The sequence below is a fragment of the Alosa pseudoharengus genome, unplaced genomic scaffold, assembly GCF_046254945.1.
Source record: "Alosa pseudoharengus isolate Yale_2024_CS ecotype anadromous, Long Island Sound unplaced genomic scaffold, YU_APseudo_1.1 YU_APseudo_1.1_scf_5, whole genome shotgun sequence".
NCBI lineage: Eukaryota > Metazoa > Chordata > Actinopteri > Clupeiformes > Clupeidae > Alosa > Alosa pseudoharengus.
Window position 1 is genome coordinate 32,630,993 of NW_027468837.1, and position 17,024 is coordinate 32,648,016.

The 17,024-nt window shown below is 41.1% G+C and overlaps 3 protein-coding genes across 4 annotated transcripts; 1 reads left to right on the forward strand and 2 right to left on the reverse strand.

Moving 5' to 3' along the window:
* Nucleotides 1-156: 156 nt before the first annotated feature.
* On the reverse strand, nucleotides 157-4,139 carry LOC143103903 (rab GDP dissociation inhibitor alpha). Its single transcript, XM_076267764.1, has 11 exons — nucleotides 4,098-4,139; nucleotides 3,458-3,565; nucleotides 3,237-3,333; nucleotides 2,980-3,114; nucleotides 2,691-2,889; nucleotides 2,326-2,457; nucleotides 2,130-2,229; nucleotides 1,820-1,991; nucleotides 1,363-1,507; nucleotides 727-781; nucleotides 157-303 (listed from the first exon to the last, which is right to left on the reverse strand). The coding sequence occupies exons 1-11, from the start codon at nucleotides 4,137-4,139 to the stop codon at nucleotides 157-159; spliced, it is 1,332 nt and encodes a 443-aa protein (XP_076123879.1).
* A 952-nt stretch (nucleotides 4,140-5,091) lies between these two features.
* On the forward strand, nucleotides 5,092-12,764 carry tmem43 (transmembrane protein 43). Its single transcript, XM_076268444.1, has 12 exons — nucleotides 5,092-5,320; nucleotides 5,522-5,671; nucleotides 5,791-5,925; nucleotides 6,070-6,164; nucleotides 9,162-9,211; nucleotides 9,358-9,427; nucleotides 9,513-9,583; nucleotides 9,738-9,865; nucleotides 10,000-10,074; nucleotides 11,090-11,191; nucleotides 11,375-11,492; nucleotides 11,607-12,764. Exons 1-12 carry the CDS (start codon nucleotides 5,309-5,311, stop codon nucleotides 11,807-11,809), a joined length of 1,209 nt encoding a protein of 402 aa, XP_076124559.1. The 5' UTR covers nucleotides 5,092-5,308; the 3' UTR covers nucleotides 11,810-12,764.
* Nucleotides 12,765-13,633: 869 nt separating this feature from the next.
* LOC143104396 (rho-related GTP-binding protein RhoA-B) lies at nucleotides 13,634-17,014 on the reverse strand. Of its 2 annotated transcripts, none has more exons than XM_076268445.1 (5): nucleotides 16,901-17,014; nucleotides 15,804-15,966; nucleotides 15,530-15,650; nucleotides 15,271-15,401; nucleotides 13,634-14,452 (listed from the first exon to the last, which is right to left on the reverse strand). In XM_076268445.1, the coding sequence occupies exons 2-5, from the start codon at nucleotides 15,957-15,959 to the stop codon at nucleotides 14,279-14,281; spliced, it is 582 nt and encodes a 193-aa protein (XP_076124560.1). In that variant the 5' UTR covers nucleotides 15,960-15,966; nucleotides 16,901-17,014; the 3' UTR covers nucleotides 13,634-14,278. The 2 variants fall into 2 exon arrangements, with proteins under 2 accessions (XP_076124560.1, XP_076124561.1); XM_076268446.1 differs by lacking the exon at nucleotides 16,901-17,014 and adding an exon at nucleotides 16,380-16,478.
* Nucleotides 17,015-17,024: the final 10 nt, after the last annotated feature.

Consider the following 17,024-nt stretch of genomic DNA (forward strand, 5'->3'; position numbering starts at 1 on the left):
TAAATGACTAGCGATAATGATATTGAACAGGGGTAGATCAGATTTTAATAGAGCCTTTTTGAGTATGGATAAACAAAACAACAACAAACAACTATGCGTGGGCCCAAGGTATTAAAAAAGCTAATATTCTTCCTGCCATCCACAAATGTCTGCCATCTAGTTGTCATCTTCATCATCAAATTGGTCTCTCTGTATGTCTGCAGGGGTGAATTCTTTCCCCGTGATGCGGTAGTACATGTCCTTGATGTCATCACACTCTGTCTCAAAGTGTGCTGTTGCATCATAGGAGCGTGAGACAAAGATCTGGGCAGAGCAGAGAGACACAAGTCAGTGCTCTGTGAATGCTGAACACTCAATGCAGAACAGACTCAAGATTCAAGTCCCTGAACCAAACTGATGAACATTTTAAAGATTGAGAGCTTGAATTTCCCCTTGGGGATCAATAAAGTATCTATCTATCTATCTATCTATCTATCTATCTATCTATCTATCTATCTATCTATTCATCTATTTATCTATCTATCTAAAGCTATTTGTTCACTACTAACTAATTCTGATTTTGAAACAGTCCACAATATGTAATTAGTTGCTGGCTTTGACTAAAAGTGAATGAAATAGATTCATCTGGTGTGATAACTCAGTACTGTCTTTGGCTTGAAAGTCAACAGTTCTAATGCTTTAACAGCACAAATGAGAGCCATCATATTTAGAAACATAAAAGCCTACCTGACTCCGCCTCCCATCATCTGTTGGAACCATGAAGTTAGAGATGGAGACAAATCTGTATACCAATCATAATAACATTACTATTGTTAGTGCTTGTAGAAGTAGTGTAAGATACATAGACATTCAGATCATTTCTAAAGTAAATATAGAGTAAAACTATAGCCTTAAACGAGAATTCCGGCGATCTTTCACATAGATCTCATGTTTATGAGCCCCCATGTTCATGGCACCAGAGTGTAGTACTGTAGCTGCTTGGCATGTCTAGCTGTTGCATGCAGCAACTCGAGTTAAGTAGATTGTTTTCGTCCCCGTCCCCCCCCCATAGTACTCAGTAGTAGTACGCAGTACTGGTGACCTCGACAAACAGATCTATGTGAAAATCACCGGATTTCTCCTTTAATAGATAACAGCCAGCCTCAATCCAATCTGGAAACATCTAGATTATCATCTAGATATCCTGTTCAACAACAGAGCTCTGAATTTCTCTGAATTTCTTGTGGAAATATCTGAAACTTGATATTAAGATTGCTTGATTGATTGGGGGGAAAAGGCCCCAACTTCCACATCACTGCCGAGTGATGGTTAGCATGCCATGAACTCATAAAGCGAACATTATGGATTGGGATTGTTCCTCACTTTTGCTGGATGGGTTCCAACAGCGCCAGTCCTGGCTGGACTTCCTTCTCAGGGTTACTAGTTTCCACGGTAGTGCTCACCACGGCAATATACCTTCCTTCAGCTGCGACGCTGTGTGTGTAGGAGACCATGCAGATGTAGATATCTATGAAGAGATGAGCAATGCCATGAATAAAGCAGATGAATCTACACAGCTTGGAAAGACTTGGTTGTCTTGTTTACAGGGGTCAAACATCCTCCTCATTATTTTCACAAACCCTGGCTGTGTCCAAAAGTAAAGAATGGGACCTAGGTAGTAAACCGTTCTTGTCAGTCTACCGCAGTACAAGGGAGAACACTTGACTTTTGGACAGTCTTGTCTGATGTAACATCCGACAAATGCACCCTACCTAGACCATGTCCTAGGCTTTTGGACATGTCTAGGATCACTTTTTTCCAATAAAGTCTTTCAACTCACCTGACTTGCGATTGACCTGTGATTGAGGGATGACGATGTGACAAGAGCTGGCATCATGTGTGTTCTTGATAGGATGGTTTAGCAGGCAGATGGCACGTATGACCCGGCCCACCTTTTTCACACGATTAGGCATGTAGCTGGGGTCACAGATGAGCTGCTTACAGCGAAATATCTGCCCAGAGAGATGAAGAAATGCATGAGGGAAAAATAGCAATGAGAGTTTAGAAGAAAAGACAACAAACTGGTTCTCAATGTTCCTGTAATTATGCTGCATCATTTTGCACCAACCTCGCTGGCACATCTAACTTACATCCTTTCCAGATTTTATTCCAACAACTTTCCCATCCTCCATGAAAATGTCATCCACCTGTCGATTCAGCTTGTACGTACCGCCATGCCCTGTACTCAGCCTGAAGCACAGAGAGAAATAAACACTTCTGGTCAGAACAGGCAATCAACACGACTGAATGTTCTCGTTCTGTGTCTGTAGTCTTGAACAACATCACCTGGCAAAGCCCTGCGGTAGTTCTCCCAGGCCATACACAGGGTAGAGGAAGGGGCTTTGATCGCAGCGAGTCAAAGAGTCGGTGTACAGTCGGATTCTTCGGATGGTGTTTATGCAGGGCTGGTCCAGGTAGCTAAGTACGTACGGACAGTATTAAAAATAACAATAAATGAAAATAAATTCATGGCAAAAAGTAAGAGATGAGCTACAGGATTTAGTTCAACCAATTATAATTGTCAATAGTTTGTGAGTGAGTTTTTGTGGCGTTTTATAGCACATCTGTACATGCATGTGAGTGTGGTGAATTTATATTTTTTATTTGTTTGTGTATAGATGTGGCTTGGATATGAGTGTCATCAGAGGTACCTATCAGTTTGTTGCAGTGCCATGGCATGTCCCATGAATTCTATAACATCCTGGCCCAGGTCGAAGTGACGGAACACCTCCCGCATCGTGGTTCTGCTGGGGTCCATCTCATGGTGGGTTCGCCGGTCGGCCTCTTCAAAGTTCTGAATGAACTGCAGAAGCTTTCGGAACCTCCGCTTGTCAAACATCCCCATCAGATCTGAAAACAATGGCAAGAACTATAAGGGTGACACCTCTGGTACTGTGTGCAAGACAAGTTGATGGTGTGTCATGGACAGTGGATCACCACCTGAAGCCATGGCCTCTGCCTCGGTTGATGGGACTTTGTGAACCTTTCCACCCCGGAACACGTAACTTCCCCCAACCACCTTAAAGTCCAGATAGCGGGTCACCTCTGAGTACAGAAGCATCTTCACCAGTAGACCTGTAATAAATACACAGCAAAGCCAAAGCCCCACCTATAGGTTACCAACAATGGGCTAAAACCATCCATGAGCTTAAAAGACTAAAACCTTCTGTGTGATGCTGTGGGTGATTGGGACACACCATTAGCCAGTACTAATTTGGGAATGAGGTCAACATTCCAGTCTTTGCTCCGGCCCATAGACTTGGGAGGACCTGAGACCTGGAACTTTTTATAGAGCTGCAAACACAAACAGACACAAGTAACACAAGCTTGATATGCTTCTCAATAAATGATTGACACTAGTCTATGATGAGAGTAATGAACAATCAGTAAAATGCTCAAGTGTTTTAGATGGGCACACCTGATCCAGGGGAGAGAGTGAGGCACTTTCCCCTCCATAGTATGGATTGCGGTCAATGTGGAGAATTTTCTTCCCACTTACTGACAAGAGGCCCGAAAGAATACATTCCTAGGAATGAAAGGCAGAGAGAGAGAGAGGGAGAGAGAGAGAGAGCAAAAGAATAACAAGTCCCATCCCCCAAGGGGTTTTCTGGCATCTAGATTAATATTAATCCCAGACAGATTGTGAGCAGCCACGTTCCTAGACAGTATCCCTCATCATTAAGGTCAGTCTATAAGTTCTTCAAGGAAAGAGTGCAGCATTTTAACTTAATTAATACATAATACCTTCTTCTGCATAATTATAACATTATCTATTATTTCCAATTATGGCTACTACTATCAATTACCTGTCTGAAAACGAAAATGAATCGAAATGCTGACTACAGGCTACTGGCATCTGCCTGCCCAAATGTACTGACAACGTACACTTAACAAACAAACAAAAAGAAAGAAAAAAAAGCACACTGGTCCAAAACCAAGAAAGCAAAAAGATAGTTAGCCTACCTAACAAATTTGTTTTGATATCACACCAATCAGGAATGCTCAGTACAAGCTGAATATAATTTACTATTGGTGGTTTGTGCAGTAGTCTATCTTACCTTAAGCCCAGTCCCCAAAACAATAATATCATACTCCTGCATTGTCAACAATTCTGAAGCACCCCTGGACATGCAAGAGATGCCTCAGCCTTCAAAGTCAGGCAGCAGGACAACTCTCCTGTCTTGGCATATGTGCGTATGTATGAATCTCTCTCTAAGCATGGACAACCCCTATGTGATAATCCTCTCAGCAATACAGAGGCCCAATAAAGATGGAGTGTGTGGGTCAAGTCTGTCTACTCCAACTCTATTCTATCACTCCAACCCCCCCCCCCCCCACACACACACACACACACACTCCGCCGCCATGACTTTCTGATCTGATAGCCTATATAGCCTATTGATAGAAATACAAGAGGTGATACTATTGTCCGTGTGAAATAACATCTTAATTGATTTTAATATGATCTTAATACAAGACAAAAGCAATAGGCCATTCATGATGAAATAATGCACACACATAATAACATATTAAGAATGCCATAAATTAACTTTATGGCAGTTAAATGATTATAATGTATTTTAAAGCTATTTTCAAGGTGAACTGGAAACAAGTAAAGGTTCTTACATTTCATTTGCAGATACCAGGATCCACATTTTCTCTTTGAAAACATTTTCCAATTGAAGGCACCATGCAAAAATGAATTACAATAATGTCAAGACCCAGCTACATCTTCATCGTAGATAGGCCTACACTACATTTCACAAAAGTGTGTTTTAAATAGATTTTATCCACAACCCATGTTGCTAGGTCAGAGGTCACGGGTCAGGTCTGGCCAGTGACCTAGCAAGTAAATATCCAGATTATCGCCATTTGTCGCATTCATTATAGTCTTTTAATTGCATTTCTTTATTAGGCCCTGAACAAAAATGAGTTTGGTGTGAGTTGTGTCGTGTGTCGGACATTGTTGACCGTAGACAGAGTGTGTGTCTGGACGCATGAGCCTACATTTCCCAGAGTCCTAGTCTGTATCGGTATACACGTCAGACTTGAATTGGAAGGACATTCTTCTGGTATGCACTGCAACACCACTACAAAGGCCTAAGGCAGCTATTCATGCTATGCAGTATGCTACATAAGTCTGTGTTTTCAAAGTTATAACTCTAGTTTTGAAACAGTTGAACGGTTGAAATCTTGCATTCGGGTCGTAGTCTTCAACTTCAATTCAGTTTCACTTAAACTTCGAATTGGGAGTGGAACAAATAGCACAATGTCTCAATCGGTAAGTGCAAACAAGAAGTAACTTACGCTGATTATAATATAAGAAATATGTCTGCGAAGTTAACTTAAAACCTTACATCAGTGAACCATAAGCTAGGCTACTTAGCATGGGTGTCACAGCTATCTAGGGATATGTTTGTATTAGGCTACGACTGACGTCATTTGCACTCAGCAATTATATTTTCATTTGATTGATGTTCAGTTCGCTAGTTCAGAATCAGGGAACCAACACACGCGGGTGACCAGTCGTGCGAAACCGGGCTTCCTGGAGCGACTGAGTGAGACAGCAGGAGGAATGGTGGTTGGACTTGGACTTTTTGCGCTCTCCTTCTACGTACTGTTCACGAATGAGGTGAGGCTGAAATATGAAAGAGTGCTTGCAGTGGCAGAACGAGAAACCGTCTGAACCAATTTCGTAAATTGGAGCCCTCTGTAACACAGCAGTTTTGCATGTTTCCACACTTTCTGCAGGGCAGAGCACTGCGTACTGCAGCATCCCTTGATGAAGGTCTCTCTCAAGTCATCCCCCTTCACCCTTACTCAGGCTTAGAACCTCAGAACAACGGTAACTTGGTCCACCTGTCAGCGAAATTACGCACTGCACAGGTAAGGGAATTCATTTTGCACGTCTGATACACTGGAGTTGTTTGTACCCTTCAGTTTTTATCATCCATCATGTCAAATGTAATCTATACAGCATTATGGGGATCCCTTTTGTCTGGAGGTCATTCTCTTTATCACTCTCTCTAGCCTCTCCATGACCCAAACTACAGGGTGGCCTTGCAGGCGGTGAAGTTGAAACGGCAAGTAGAGATGTACCAATGGGTGGAGTACCAGGAGAGCAGGTTGGTTTGGTTAAAGGATCACCACAATATCCACCTTTACAGGTTTTCAGTCTGCTTATTGGAAGTCCAGGGGCATAGCCCACACTGCACATCATCACAGAGCACACACTCATCTAAATGTTAATACTGCAATACACTTTGACATTGTCACCATATTTACATGTTGAAGGTGGGATTTGTTTGTGTAATGACTAATGAATGTCACAATTGCAAACATAATTCAAACAACACTCAATCAGACGTTTTGAAGCTACAGTGCATCAGAACATCTTTGCTTTGTATTAACAATGGCAAAAGATGGCATTCTCCAAAATGGCAAATGGACACTTTCCTCATCATTGCGTAACGTCAGTAGGGTAAAGACTGCAGAGTATATAACTGGCGTAATTAGAAACGACAAAAAGCATCAACGAAGTGCTTTACTCCTCTTCCCTTAGCCCTTACTTGGCTTACTAAGCTTACTTTTTCCCTTAGCCCTTACTTACCGTGGCCCACTGGTTAGCACTCTGGACTTGTAACCGGAGGGTTGCCGGTTCGAGCCCCGACCAGTGGGCCACGGCTGAAGTGCCCTTGAGCAAGGCACCTAACCCCTCACTGCTCCCCGAGCGCCGCCGTTGTAGCAGGCAGCTCACTGCGCCGGGATTAGTGTGTGCTTCACCTCACTGTGTGTTCACTGTGTGCTGTTTGTGTTTCACTAATTCACCGATTGGGTTAAATGCAGAGACCAAATTTCCCTCACGGGATCAAAAAAGTATATATACTTATATATACTTTAAGACTTACTGTAGTGTTGCCTACACCTAAAAACATGCTACATGCATGTCCTTGCATTTAATTAAACTATTACATTATTACATTATCTGTTATAGTTTATTCATAAATGTATGACGTGTAGGACTGCATGGGGGTTCATAGTCATTTGTGCAGAAAATGTAGGTGCTAATGTCTCAAAAGAGTATTCTTTCACATGAACATACGGGCATTTGTGGGCGTTTGAGGGTGTTTTTGGGCGGTTACCAGGTACACCATGCTGTTGGAGGCAGTGATGTAGTCTAGTTAGCTGTAGTGGATATACTGTGATCAACCCCAAATCTTAATACGCATCCTTACCTATTTTAAGTGGGTATACTGAGATGGTGATGTTTTTTAAGTTGGAATACTGCGTAGTCTTGCGTACCACGTAGACTGCACCACTGGTTGGAGGTGCAAACAAATGCTGCATCGCCATTGAGATCACATAGGCTTCATCTCAAAGCTCTATTCACATAGGCTTCATCTCAAAGCTCTATTCACATAGGCTTCATCTTAAAGCTCTATTCACATAGGCTTCATCTCAAAGCTCTATTCACATAGGCTTCATCTTAAAGCTCTATTCACATAGGCTTCATCTCAAAGCTCTATTTGCATATCCTCCGTCCTCCAGTAATCCATGTTCAATATTATATTTTTAGGCTTTGGTATCAGTTTATATTCTCTGCAATTTGCATGTCTGTTTATTCTAGCCTAAGAGGTGATGCGCCGCATCATCAGTAATTGACGTCTCTTAAAAGTGATGCGTGAGTGCATGACATCTCATTTCTCATATCTGTCTCTCCTCCTGCCTCTCCTTCATTCCTCCTATCGTTCCTTCCTCGTTTCCTTCCCAAAAATAATTAGAAGGAGGGGCTAGGACAGGAGGAAGGAAGGATGGGAGGATAGACAAAAAGACAAATGATCAGAACCCATAGTAAGGAGTTGGCTCTAGGGTTATAAAAGTATTTTGTTGTGTTTAGTTGTATAATGAAAGAACAGTTTTTATAGCTATCCATGTGTGTTCTCTTCTGGCTCCTTAGCTATCATTTTGGTAACTATAACAAGCTATTTGACGTCTTTAGAACACTAAACATATCGGAGGTGCCAAATGTTGAGTTACTCCAGTTGAGATTTTTTGACGTTAATCTCTCCTGTGATATATTGCTGTTGTCTATCCAAAGTAAGGTGCCTGTTTCGAAGTTAACTGATGGTCAAATCAACCAAAAATCCGATATTGTTTGCACCTCCAAGTGGTCTGTGACGTAAGCTTGTGTGAAAGAATACTGTCCTGGATTATGTTGTGGCCATTCAGAATCCGGCTCTGTCTTTATAAGTACAGGCCATACATTGAGATGATACTATCTATCAGTATTGAAGCATTTCAGATATTAAGTTACAAGCCTTGTAAACCAGACTCTTGACTTAATTTCTCTTCATGCAAAGAGTCTGGTGGGGGGACACTTTTTTGAAGTTTAAAATCATTGGAGTTCTATTCGAGAATTAATCGTTCGAAACATAAACGAAAATTCCAAAAGATTCCGCCCCGTAACTCATTTTTTTTCATGGGTTTTACGGGGTTTTACGGGCCATTACTTCAATTTGTCGTGTTTCCTTACTCTCTGACAACATATGGTGATCATTTTTGGAATGGTTACAGTTTATTTTCCATTATTTCCTACATACTGGACCTTTAAACCAATCACTAACGTTTGGTATGCACTTACCACACTCTTCTCCCTCCTCTCACCTCCGTGAAGCTGGTCCCCCATGTCATCCAAAGTTATTTAAAAAAAAAACTAGTATTCGTTTGTGCTACGTTTGTACCGGTTTGTGCCATAAAAAAATATCGTTTGTGCTGTTTAGGGTTTTAAGTAATTAAACTTTACATTTTCTGGCCAGTGATGAACATTTGTGCAGCTATGTTTTTAAGTTATCATGCTTTGTTACAGGCGTGACGTCATTTAGCCCCTCATCAATGTCCAAATCTCCTAAAATAGTTGACTGGGCAAGAACTTAAAATAATTTTAAAATAATGTTACTGTAGACTGGTTTTACATTTGAACCTTCCTTGCACAATTTCCTACGATTGTTCCAGACACTAGCCATTTAGTTTCAAAGTACACAAGTTGAGTTATCATTCTTATGTTTTTAGACTTGATCACAAATGACTAATTGATGCTAATAAGGAAATGTCCCATTGATTAGGGATTATGTGGAGGATGGGGAACAGAAGAGTGAGACCACCTACACCTACAGTGAGTGTCTTCCTAACACATGGACATAAATAAACTAAGTTACTTTTAAATAAAAACCAAGTGAGGTTGCTGTGATGAGTCATGGATAGCTTGACAGGGCTGTAAAAGTAAGTTTGTTGTGCTTCAAATGACTATTCACCTTTCAGACACAGAGTGGAAGTCCGAAGTTATTAACAGTCGGAACTTTGATAAAGAAATTGGCCATATGAATCCCAGGTAAGACAATCATGTCCTTCTCTAATAGTATAGGACTGACGTGCATTTAGTACATACTGAATAGCCTTTGATCTCATTGTCTTAGTGCCATGGCAGTGGAGAGTGTGACTGTGGTAGCTCCAGAAGTGTGGGTGGGACCATTCTTGCTCTCCAAAGGTAAGTATGTTCTGGCATGTTATTACATTACATGTTGTATGCGTTAATGATTTTATGTCTAGTGTGAACCTGTTTAGCAAATAAAATCTGTGTACACCAAGAAAAGAAGATCAGTGTATGAGGTATACTAATTATTTGTTCTGTTGACCTTCAGGTTTGGTGGACCAGATAAATAATTTTCAGACCTTGAGTCTGACTGGACTGCCACCGTCCCATGTGGACCCCTTCCTCACTGTAGACGGAGACTACTTTTACCACACCCATAACCCACGGCGCCCAGAAGTGAGCCTTCTCTCAGTCACACACAATTACTATACACATCACCCCTATCCATACAAAATCTATCTCACCTATAAATGAATGGACACGCAGTCCTATAAGCCTACTCTACAGTCATTGATTGTTTGTGTCTGCAGGTGGGGGATGTTCGTGTGAGCTTCTCGTATGCTGGGCTTAGTGGAGAGGGCACCTGGCCTGGACCTGCCCTCACTGTAAGAACTTACTTCGATTAAAGATGTATCACTGTAAGAACTAACTAGCGATTAAAGATGCAGTGCAGAAGTCCAATCGAATACAGCAAATAGCTCCTCACAGTCCTTTAACTGAAACTCTAAAAACTCTGGTGGAAATGTTGGCATGTGAGGTACTGCATTATGGCTGTTTCTGGGTTTAATAGAGATACCGGTATATAGATTATTATGACTGCCACGCTAGCGAAGCTATGGTCATATAGGTTTAGTCAGAGTTTATTTTTCTTCCGGATTTAAAAAAAAAAAAAATTCTTCTGTAAATTTGTGTCATTGATTCCCGGGACACTGAAAGACCAAGCTGCACGAAACTTGGTGGGCGTGTACTGTAGCCCCACAAGGATGACACAGACATGTTTTTCGCTTTGATCCATCGCCCACCTGCCGCACTGGAGCCCCCGAAAGGAGGGTAGGCCGGACACAGTTTTCTGTGAATATCTCGAGAACTGTAGGGGCTAGGATGACCAACTTTTTTTTCATATGTTGGTCTCAAGGGGCCATGTCGACCCATCCCATATCCACTCATTTGAGGTATAGCGCCACCTACTTAAAAATGAAAAGGCAAAAACGAAGCGTTGTAGTCGCAGGTATCTTTGGCTGACATGTTCAAAACTGCACGAAATTTCAAGTGTAGCATCATTAGAACACCCTCTGAATGCATGCCCACATACACACACACACACACACACACACACCCAATTACCCCCACATACACATTCACAAGTGAACACACACACACACACAGCACAGATATACACAAAAACAAACACACACTATCCACACACTCATTTACATGCACAAGAGTTGCAAGAGTAGGGGCTGGAGTAGGAAATGGGGACAAATTGACAAGCGTGATTTATTTTTGCAGAGAGAATGTGCAGGACTGAGCGACAGTCATATTTTGTACTGCTTTGTGGTACATCTAGTTGTATTGATTACTCAATCTGTTGATTTAACTGATCATTTCATATTCTTCCAGGTGAGCATTGTGGCCATGCAGAGGGGAGAGCAGCTGACACCTTTCAAAACCAAGTCAGGTGATCCTCTGGAGATCCTCTATATGGAGGAACTTACAGCAAAGGTGTGTCGTGTGTGTGTGTGTGTGTTGAAATGAATAGACTATTCAGTTGATGAGGAGTGACAAATGAGGAGTCTTTATATGTAAAGGTGCTTGAGTCAACATGTAAAATTTGTTTGCCACACATGAAAAGGCTTGCTGTGTGGTGTAGGATGTGAGCACTTCCTCCTGAATGTTTGCATATAGGAGGTGTTTGAGCGTGAGCACCAGCACAACTCTATGATGACCTGGGCTCTGAGGGCTGGAGGTTGGGCTCTTATGTTCTTGGGTGTCAGCTTGACCGTGCGCATCGTCCACACAATGGGTAATACACAAGAGTATTCCACTATATTTATTTCACTGGTGGTACCAATACCAGTACAAGCCTAGTTCAGTTCACTGGATTTCATCAGTTTGTCTTATTCATTTTGCTTTGCAGTGGACTGGGTTCCTATTCTCAGGGAGCTGGTGTCTTTGGGTCTGAAGCTATTTGCTTTGACTGTTTCGAGCTCCTTGTCCCTGCTGACCATCGCTGCTGGCTGGCTGTACTACCGCCCCCTGGTGGCCATCCTTTTATGTGCACTGGCACTGCTCCCAATTCTCCTGGGCCGCTCGCGGGCCCCCACCAAAAAACACCAATGACCTCTGACCTAAGAGTCGCTCTGACGTCTCTTGGTGCTTGTTGTTCTCACTGGATGTGCTTTGTCTTGATTCCCAAACTGTGAGGAATGAAGTGTTTGTTTGTTTGTTACCTAACAATGCAGTTATGCTCACATTACCAAAGTTTTTTTTTTTTTATCATGAGCTCTGACTGCGTGATATGAAGTCACTTTGTGAAGTACGGCAGCAAATGCGACTGTCCAGACAATTTAAATATTGTCTACAGTACGTATATTACTGCTACAATTTGTTGTCTTTACAAATCAGCAGGGATTGTGTAATTTCGAAGACCATAGAAGGTTCTGTGTTATATGCATACAAGTTATTTCGAGGACTGCACACACCAAGCAGAATTAGTGTTTATAATTTTGAGATGCAATGGTCTTGCTTGTTGATGCTTACTATTACTGCAATTAAGTATTTCATTAATGTGATGCATACATGCAGCAAGTTTACAGGAAGTACAAATTAGATATGGTCATTTGTGAATGTCTGAACTCCACACAGGAATATAGGTATGTGTTATCTATAGTTCTGCTTTAAGTGTTGCCTTGTGTCAAGCAGTCCCATACCCAGTCAAACAACAGCGAGGGAATTGAAGAACGATTAGTTGTGTAGCTTACAAATTCTTTTGAACTATTTGTAAAATATTTCATATCCAGAGACAGATGTTGCCAAAGAATGGACACAGGAGCAGAAACACATCCATGCACTGAGGAGGATCAGGGCCAGAGATGGGTCATTGTGATTCTGTAAAGGTATATGACATCTGACATTTTTGTAGCCCCGTTTGTGGTACACTGATCATTTGCCAAAAACTCATTTTCATGCTCATCACTTCCTGCACTATGCTGCCTGCGTATAAGGTTTGTGTAGAATGTACATTTGCTGGATTTTGGTCTGGTATAAATTGTTTAATAAAAAAAAGTATTTTCTATTTTTTCTACATTCTTTTTTTTAAGGACAAAATATTCTGTCAACCGAAATATTTAATAATCAAGATACTATGTAGACTAGATCACACAATAAAACTGATATATTGTGGACTGGAAAAGTGGACAGTGATATGATTTGATAGGATAGGACCTGGACGGACTGTGACAGAGTTTGCTATTGTCATTTGAACAGACTGCTTGTGTAGTTTTTGCCATCACGTTTAAAAATTGTAGTGTTTTTTTGGACATTGTGCTCTTCAAATATGATGCAGTCTTGTTGAATGTTTCTAAACAAAGTTTAGGAGGAACCCATCTGTTTGATTTACAGCCATAATTCACCCCACTTCTGTTCACATTTATTAATTTAGCAGACACTATCTATCCAAAGTGACTTACATGTCAGTTCTACTACATTGTCCCAGAGCAACTTCGGGTTAAACGCCTTGCTGAAGGGTACAATGGTGGAGGCTGGAAATTGAACCCACAACCTTGCAAGCTACTGCATGCTAGCCAAACTCCTTAACCACCACTACGCTATCACTGCCCCATTCATAGACTCAAACCTTCCTTACCTGCCCACTACGTAACACATTCCGCCGTTGCCAAGCCTCCCAACTCCTCCGCTTTCTCCTCCTTTTCACTTGTTCTTCTAAGTTCATATTACCCCTTATCCATAGCGGGTGTCAGTGGACATCTCACACACAATCTACACTATTGGCATCCTAGGACTACTGCCAGCCATAAAGCCAAACATGCTTATTCTCACCGCTTAATATCAGGCAATGTGATGGGCAAACTAGACAACTCAAAGAAAACTCCAAGAAAAACCTTAATGAACGTACACAGCAAATTAAACCCCTGACAAAGTGTATTAATTTCAAAAGCTTCTTAAAAAGATTTTAATACACAAAGATACCAATTTTTTTGCTTCTAATTTAAAAAAAAAAAAAAAAAAAAAAAGCTTCAAGTCTTGCACCTGCGTGTACGGGTACATATGAGAAAATGCACATGCACATGTGCCTAATGTAATAGGCATGTTGGTCCTGATCATTTCCAGCTTTTTAAAATTGCATATTTTCTGTTGTCCAAAGAGATATAAAGGGTTATGAGGGAAGGGTCACAGTGTGTGGCCAGACAGTTCTGACCCATCGCAAGGACTTGACCGCTGAACATATGAGTCATTATGGCACAGAGTGCCTGACTAGCTCCACAGATATTGGCTTAGTATGAGTAAATATGGCGTATTCACTCACAGGTGTAGAGTACAAAAAGAAAATCATCTCTCTCCACATCAGCTCCTTTAAATACTGACAAAAAAACCTTTCAAAACTAGTTGTTGGCCTACTGGTTTTCGTTTTTTTTTTTTTTTTTAAAAGACAGACTAAATAAAAGCATTTGTATCTCTCAATGAAAAAAAAATCAGTTGAGCACAGTCTTTTCATACAGGTTGAACAGCAGAGGACACAGCTTGTGTCTTGTACTCCTCTTTGCTGTAGGATATACAGTCCGCTTGTGTCTACAGCAGGAGGCATTTATTGCTCCTCTTGCCCCGTCTAGCCTGCAACGCCGCCCTTGTGGCCATCTCAAACACCTCCCGCACACCATCCTTGGTTTTGGCAGAGCATTCCATGTAGCCAAACGCACAGATCCGGTTGGCCATGTCCCGGCCTTCCTCTGGCTTCACAGGCTCCTGAGGATGAGAACAAGATGCCACCATGTCAAGATCATCAGGGCAATGGATCACAACAAGCAAATTATATCATAAGAAAATCAAATGGGGGTTGGCATACAAAATGAGAATTCTGTTATTTTGGACAGATAAACCGGCAAATTGCATTTGGTCAGAGGGAGCATTCTGTTATTTTTGACAGATAAACCAGCAAATTACTTTATGTATAACAGATATTTTTACAAAGGAAAGGATGCTAATGAGCAGTATGGGTAACACCAACACATCAACATTGACTCATATTAACACTCAATACTCACATGAACTCTCACCATCAACAAGACAACAAGAATGTAAGAATGGACTGCAAGTTATTTAGCCCAAGTCCACCACGGTGTGTAACTGCATATAAGCATCCCAGTACACACAAAGCTTAATGATAATAGAAACTTGCATGAAACTAACCAAGTTTGTTTTGATTTTTTTAACACTAGTTCATTGCTAAGCCATCGCTGTCTTGGTGAGAGCACAAATGTTACTATTATTTAAGGCCTACACAACAGTGAAAGAGAACATAATTTTTGCTAAATCTAATCTGCTCAAGTGACTGAGGACGACTGACCAATGTAGTGAAACTTGTGTAGGCACAAAGCTGCTTACAAACTTCAAACATCCACAAAAAGGTTTTTTCAATCACTGACAAGAAGTCATCCTTTTTATTTCAAATGTTATACCAAAGATCCTTGATTACTAACCCTCTCTGGTTATACGTTGCTACAGCAATCATGCATTACCCCTTTTTATTTTTAGACTCTGATATCACCAACTCATAGGTCTACCTGTTTCATCTTTGCCAGCTCACGACGGGTGTGCTCATCATTCCGCAGGTCCTTCTTGTTGCCCACAAGGATTATTGGAACGTTGGGACAGAAGTGTTTAACTTCTGGGGTCCATTTCTCTGGGATGTTTTCTGGGCAGAACAGAGCAATGCAAGTTTAAGAATAATTAATGAAAAGGTGGTGTGCTTTATATGCATTGCTAAAAATAGAAAGTGTGCAGACATGGATGACTGACTGCATGTTGCAAGACCTCACTTACCCAGACTGTCAGGACTGTCAATAGAAAAGCACATAAGGATGACATCAGTGTCTGGGTAGGAGAGAGGTCGCAGCCTGTCATAGTCCTCCTGGCCAGCAGTATCCCACAGAGCCAGCTCTACCTGTTATGGCAGACACACCCAAGTTGAACAAGCAATGTTAGAAGACAATAATACATACATTACTACAAATACTATCTGGCTGAGAAAGAGTGGACACTATAAAACAACATTTTAAATTAATGTAGTGTGACTTTAACATTGTCGTTTACTTACCTGTTTACTGTCTACTTCTATGTCAGCAACATAGTTTTCAAAGACGGTTGGTACATAAACTTCGGGAAACTGGTCTTTGCTGAAGACGATAAGTAGACACGTCTTCCCGCACGCTCCATCTCCAACTATTACAAGCTTTTTACGGATTGCTGCCATATCTACACTGTATTGGGAAAGATACATGGACAATATTACTATTAAATCACACATATGCCTGACACAGTACTGCATTTCAATCACAAAACATAGCGCGTTACGTTAGATGTAAGTTATGTTCAGACGATTAACGTTTAGTTCAAAGCATCTTAGAGTGTCTTGAAAAGTAGCAGCTAATAAAAATGTATTATTATTATAACATACAGTTTTAACGTTGACGTTAAATTGACTGAGATGTGGATAAACACTAGTTCTGCTAATTGACTAGCTAGCATCTACTTCAAAACAAACCCAACATAGCTAGTGCTGGCTAACTTGCTAGGTCGTAACTTTGGTGTAAGGTTACAGACAACTGAAAATGAAATATTAACCATAAACACGTTGTCTTATTCTATATAACCTTGCAGTAAATTTGCTTACATATGAAACCGCTTTACTGTGCCTTAAACGACGTTACAATTATATGTCAGTATCACCAAATGCTGCCCGACTATCCAGAGGCCTTCTACTCAAAGTTGGCCACTTACCGTTAGCAAAAAAAAAAGGACAGCTAGATCTAGATGGCTAGTTAGCCAAATGACAAGGGACGGAACGTTAACGTTAGCTAACTACCAAAGCGTAGCAAAATAATTCAAGCAAGAGTGCTGTGGCGTCAGACATATACCTACAACTATCAACAAAAGTAAACAATATGATTAATTACGATGGCAACTTAACTATACGCGATTGTTTCAAAACCAATAATGTTACCTGGGGGTGGCTACTGTGTTAGTTAGCCAGGCAGCTAGCTGGCTAGCTAGGAACATAAGGCGGAAGTGATTAGGGTTACATACTGGACTTCTTCGACTCAAATACACCCATTTGTATGGTCTCGTACGTCTCCCTAGTATAAGAAATGTATTCTTTGCATCACCATAAACAATACAAAGCATCACTCTTACCAATAGTTAGCTGTTTGGTCAGTGTTTTCAATCCACAAAGTAGCTGGATTAGGGTTAGTCAAACGCAGTTCGCGACTGGTAGCGTTAGCTAGATCTAGCTAAGAGGCAAAAGCAGAAGGGAGGA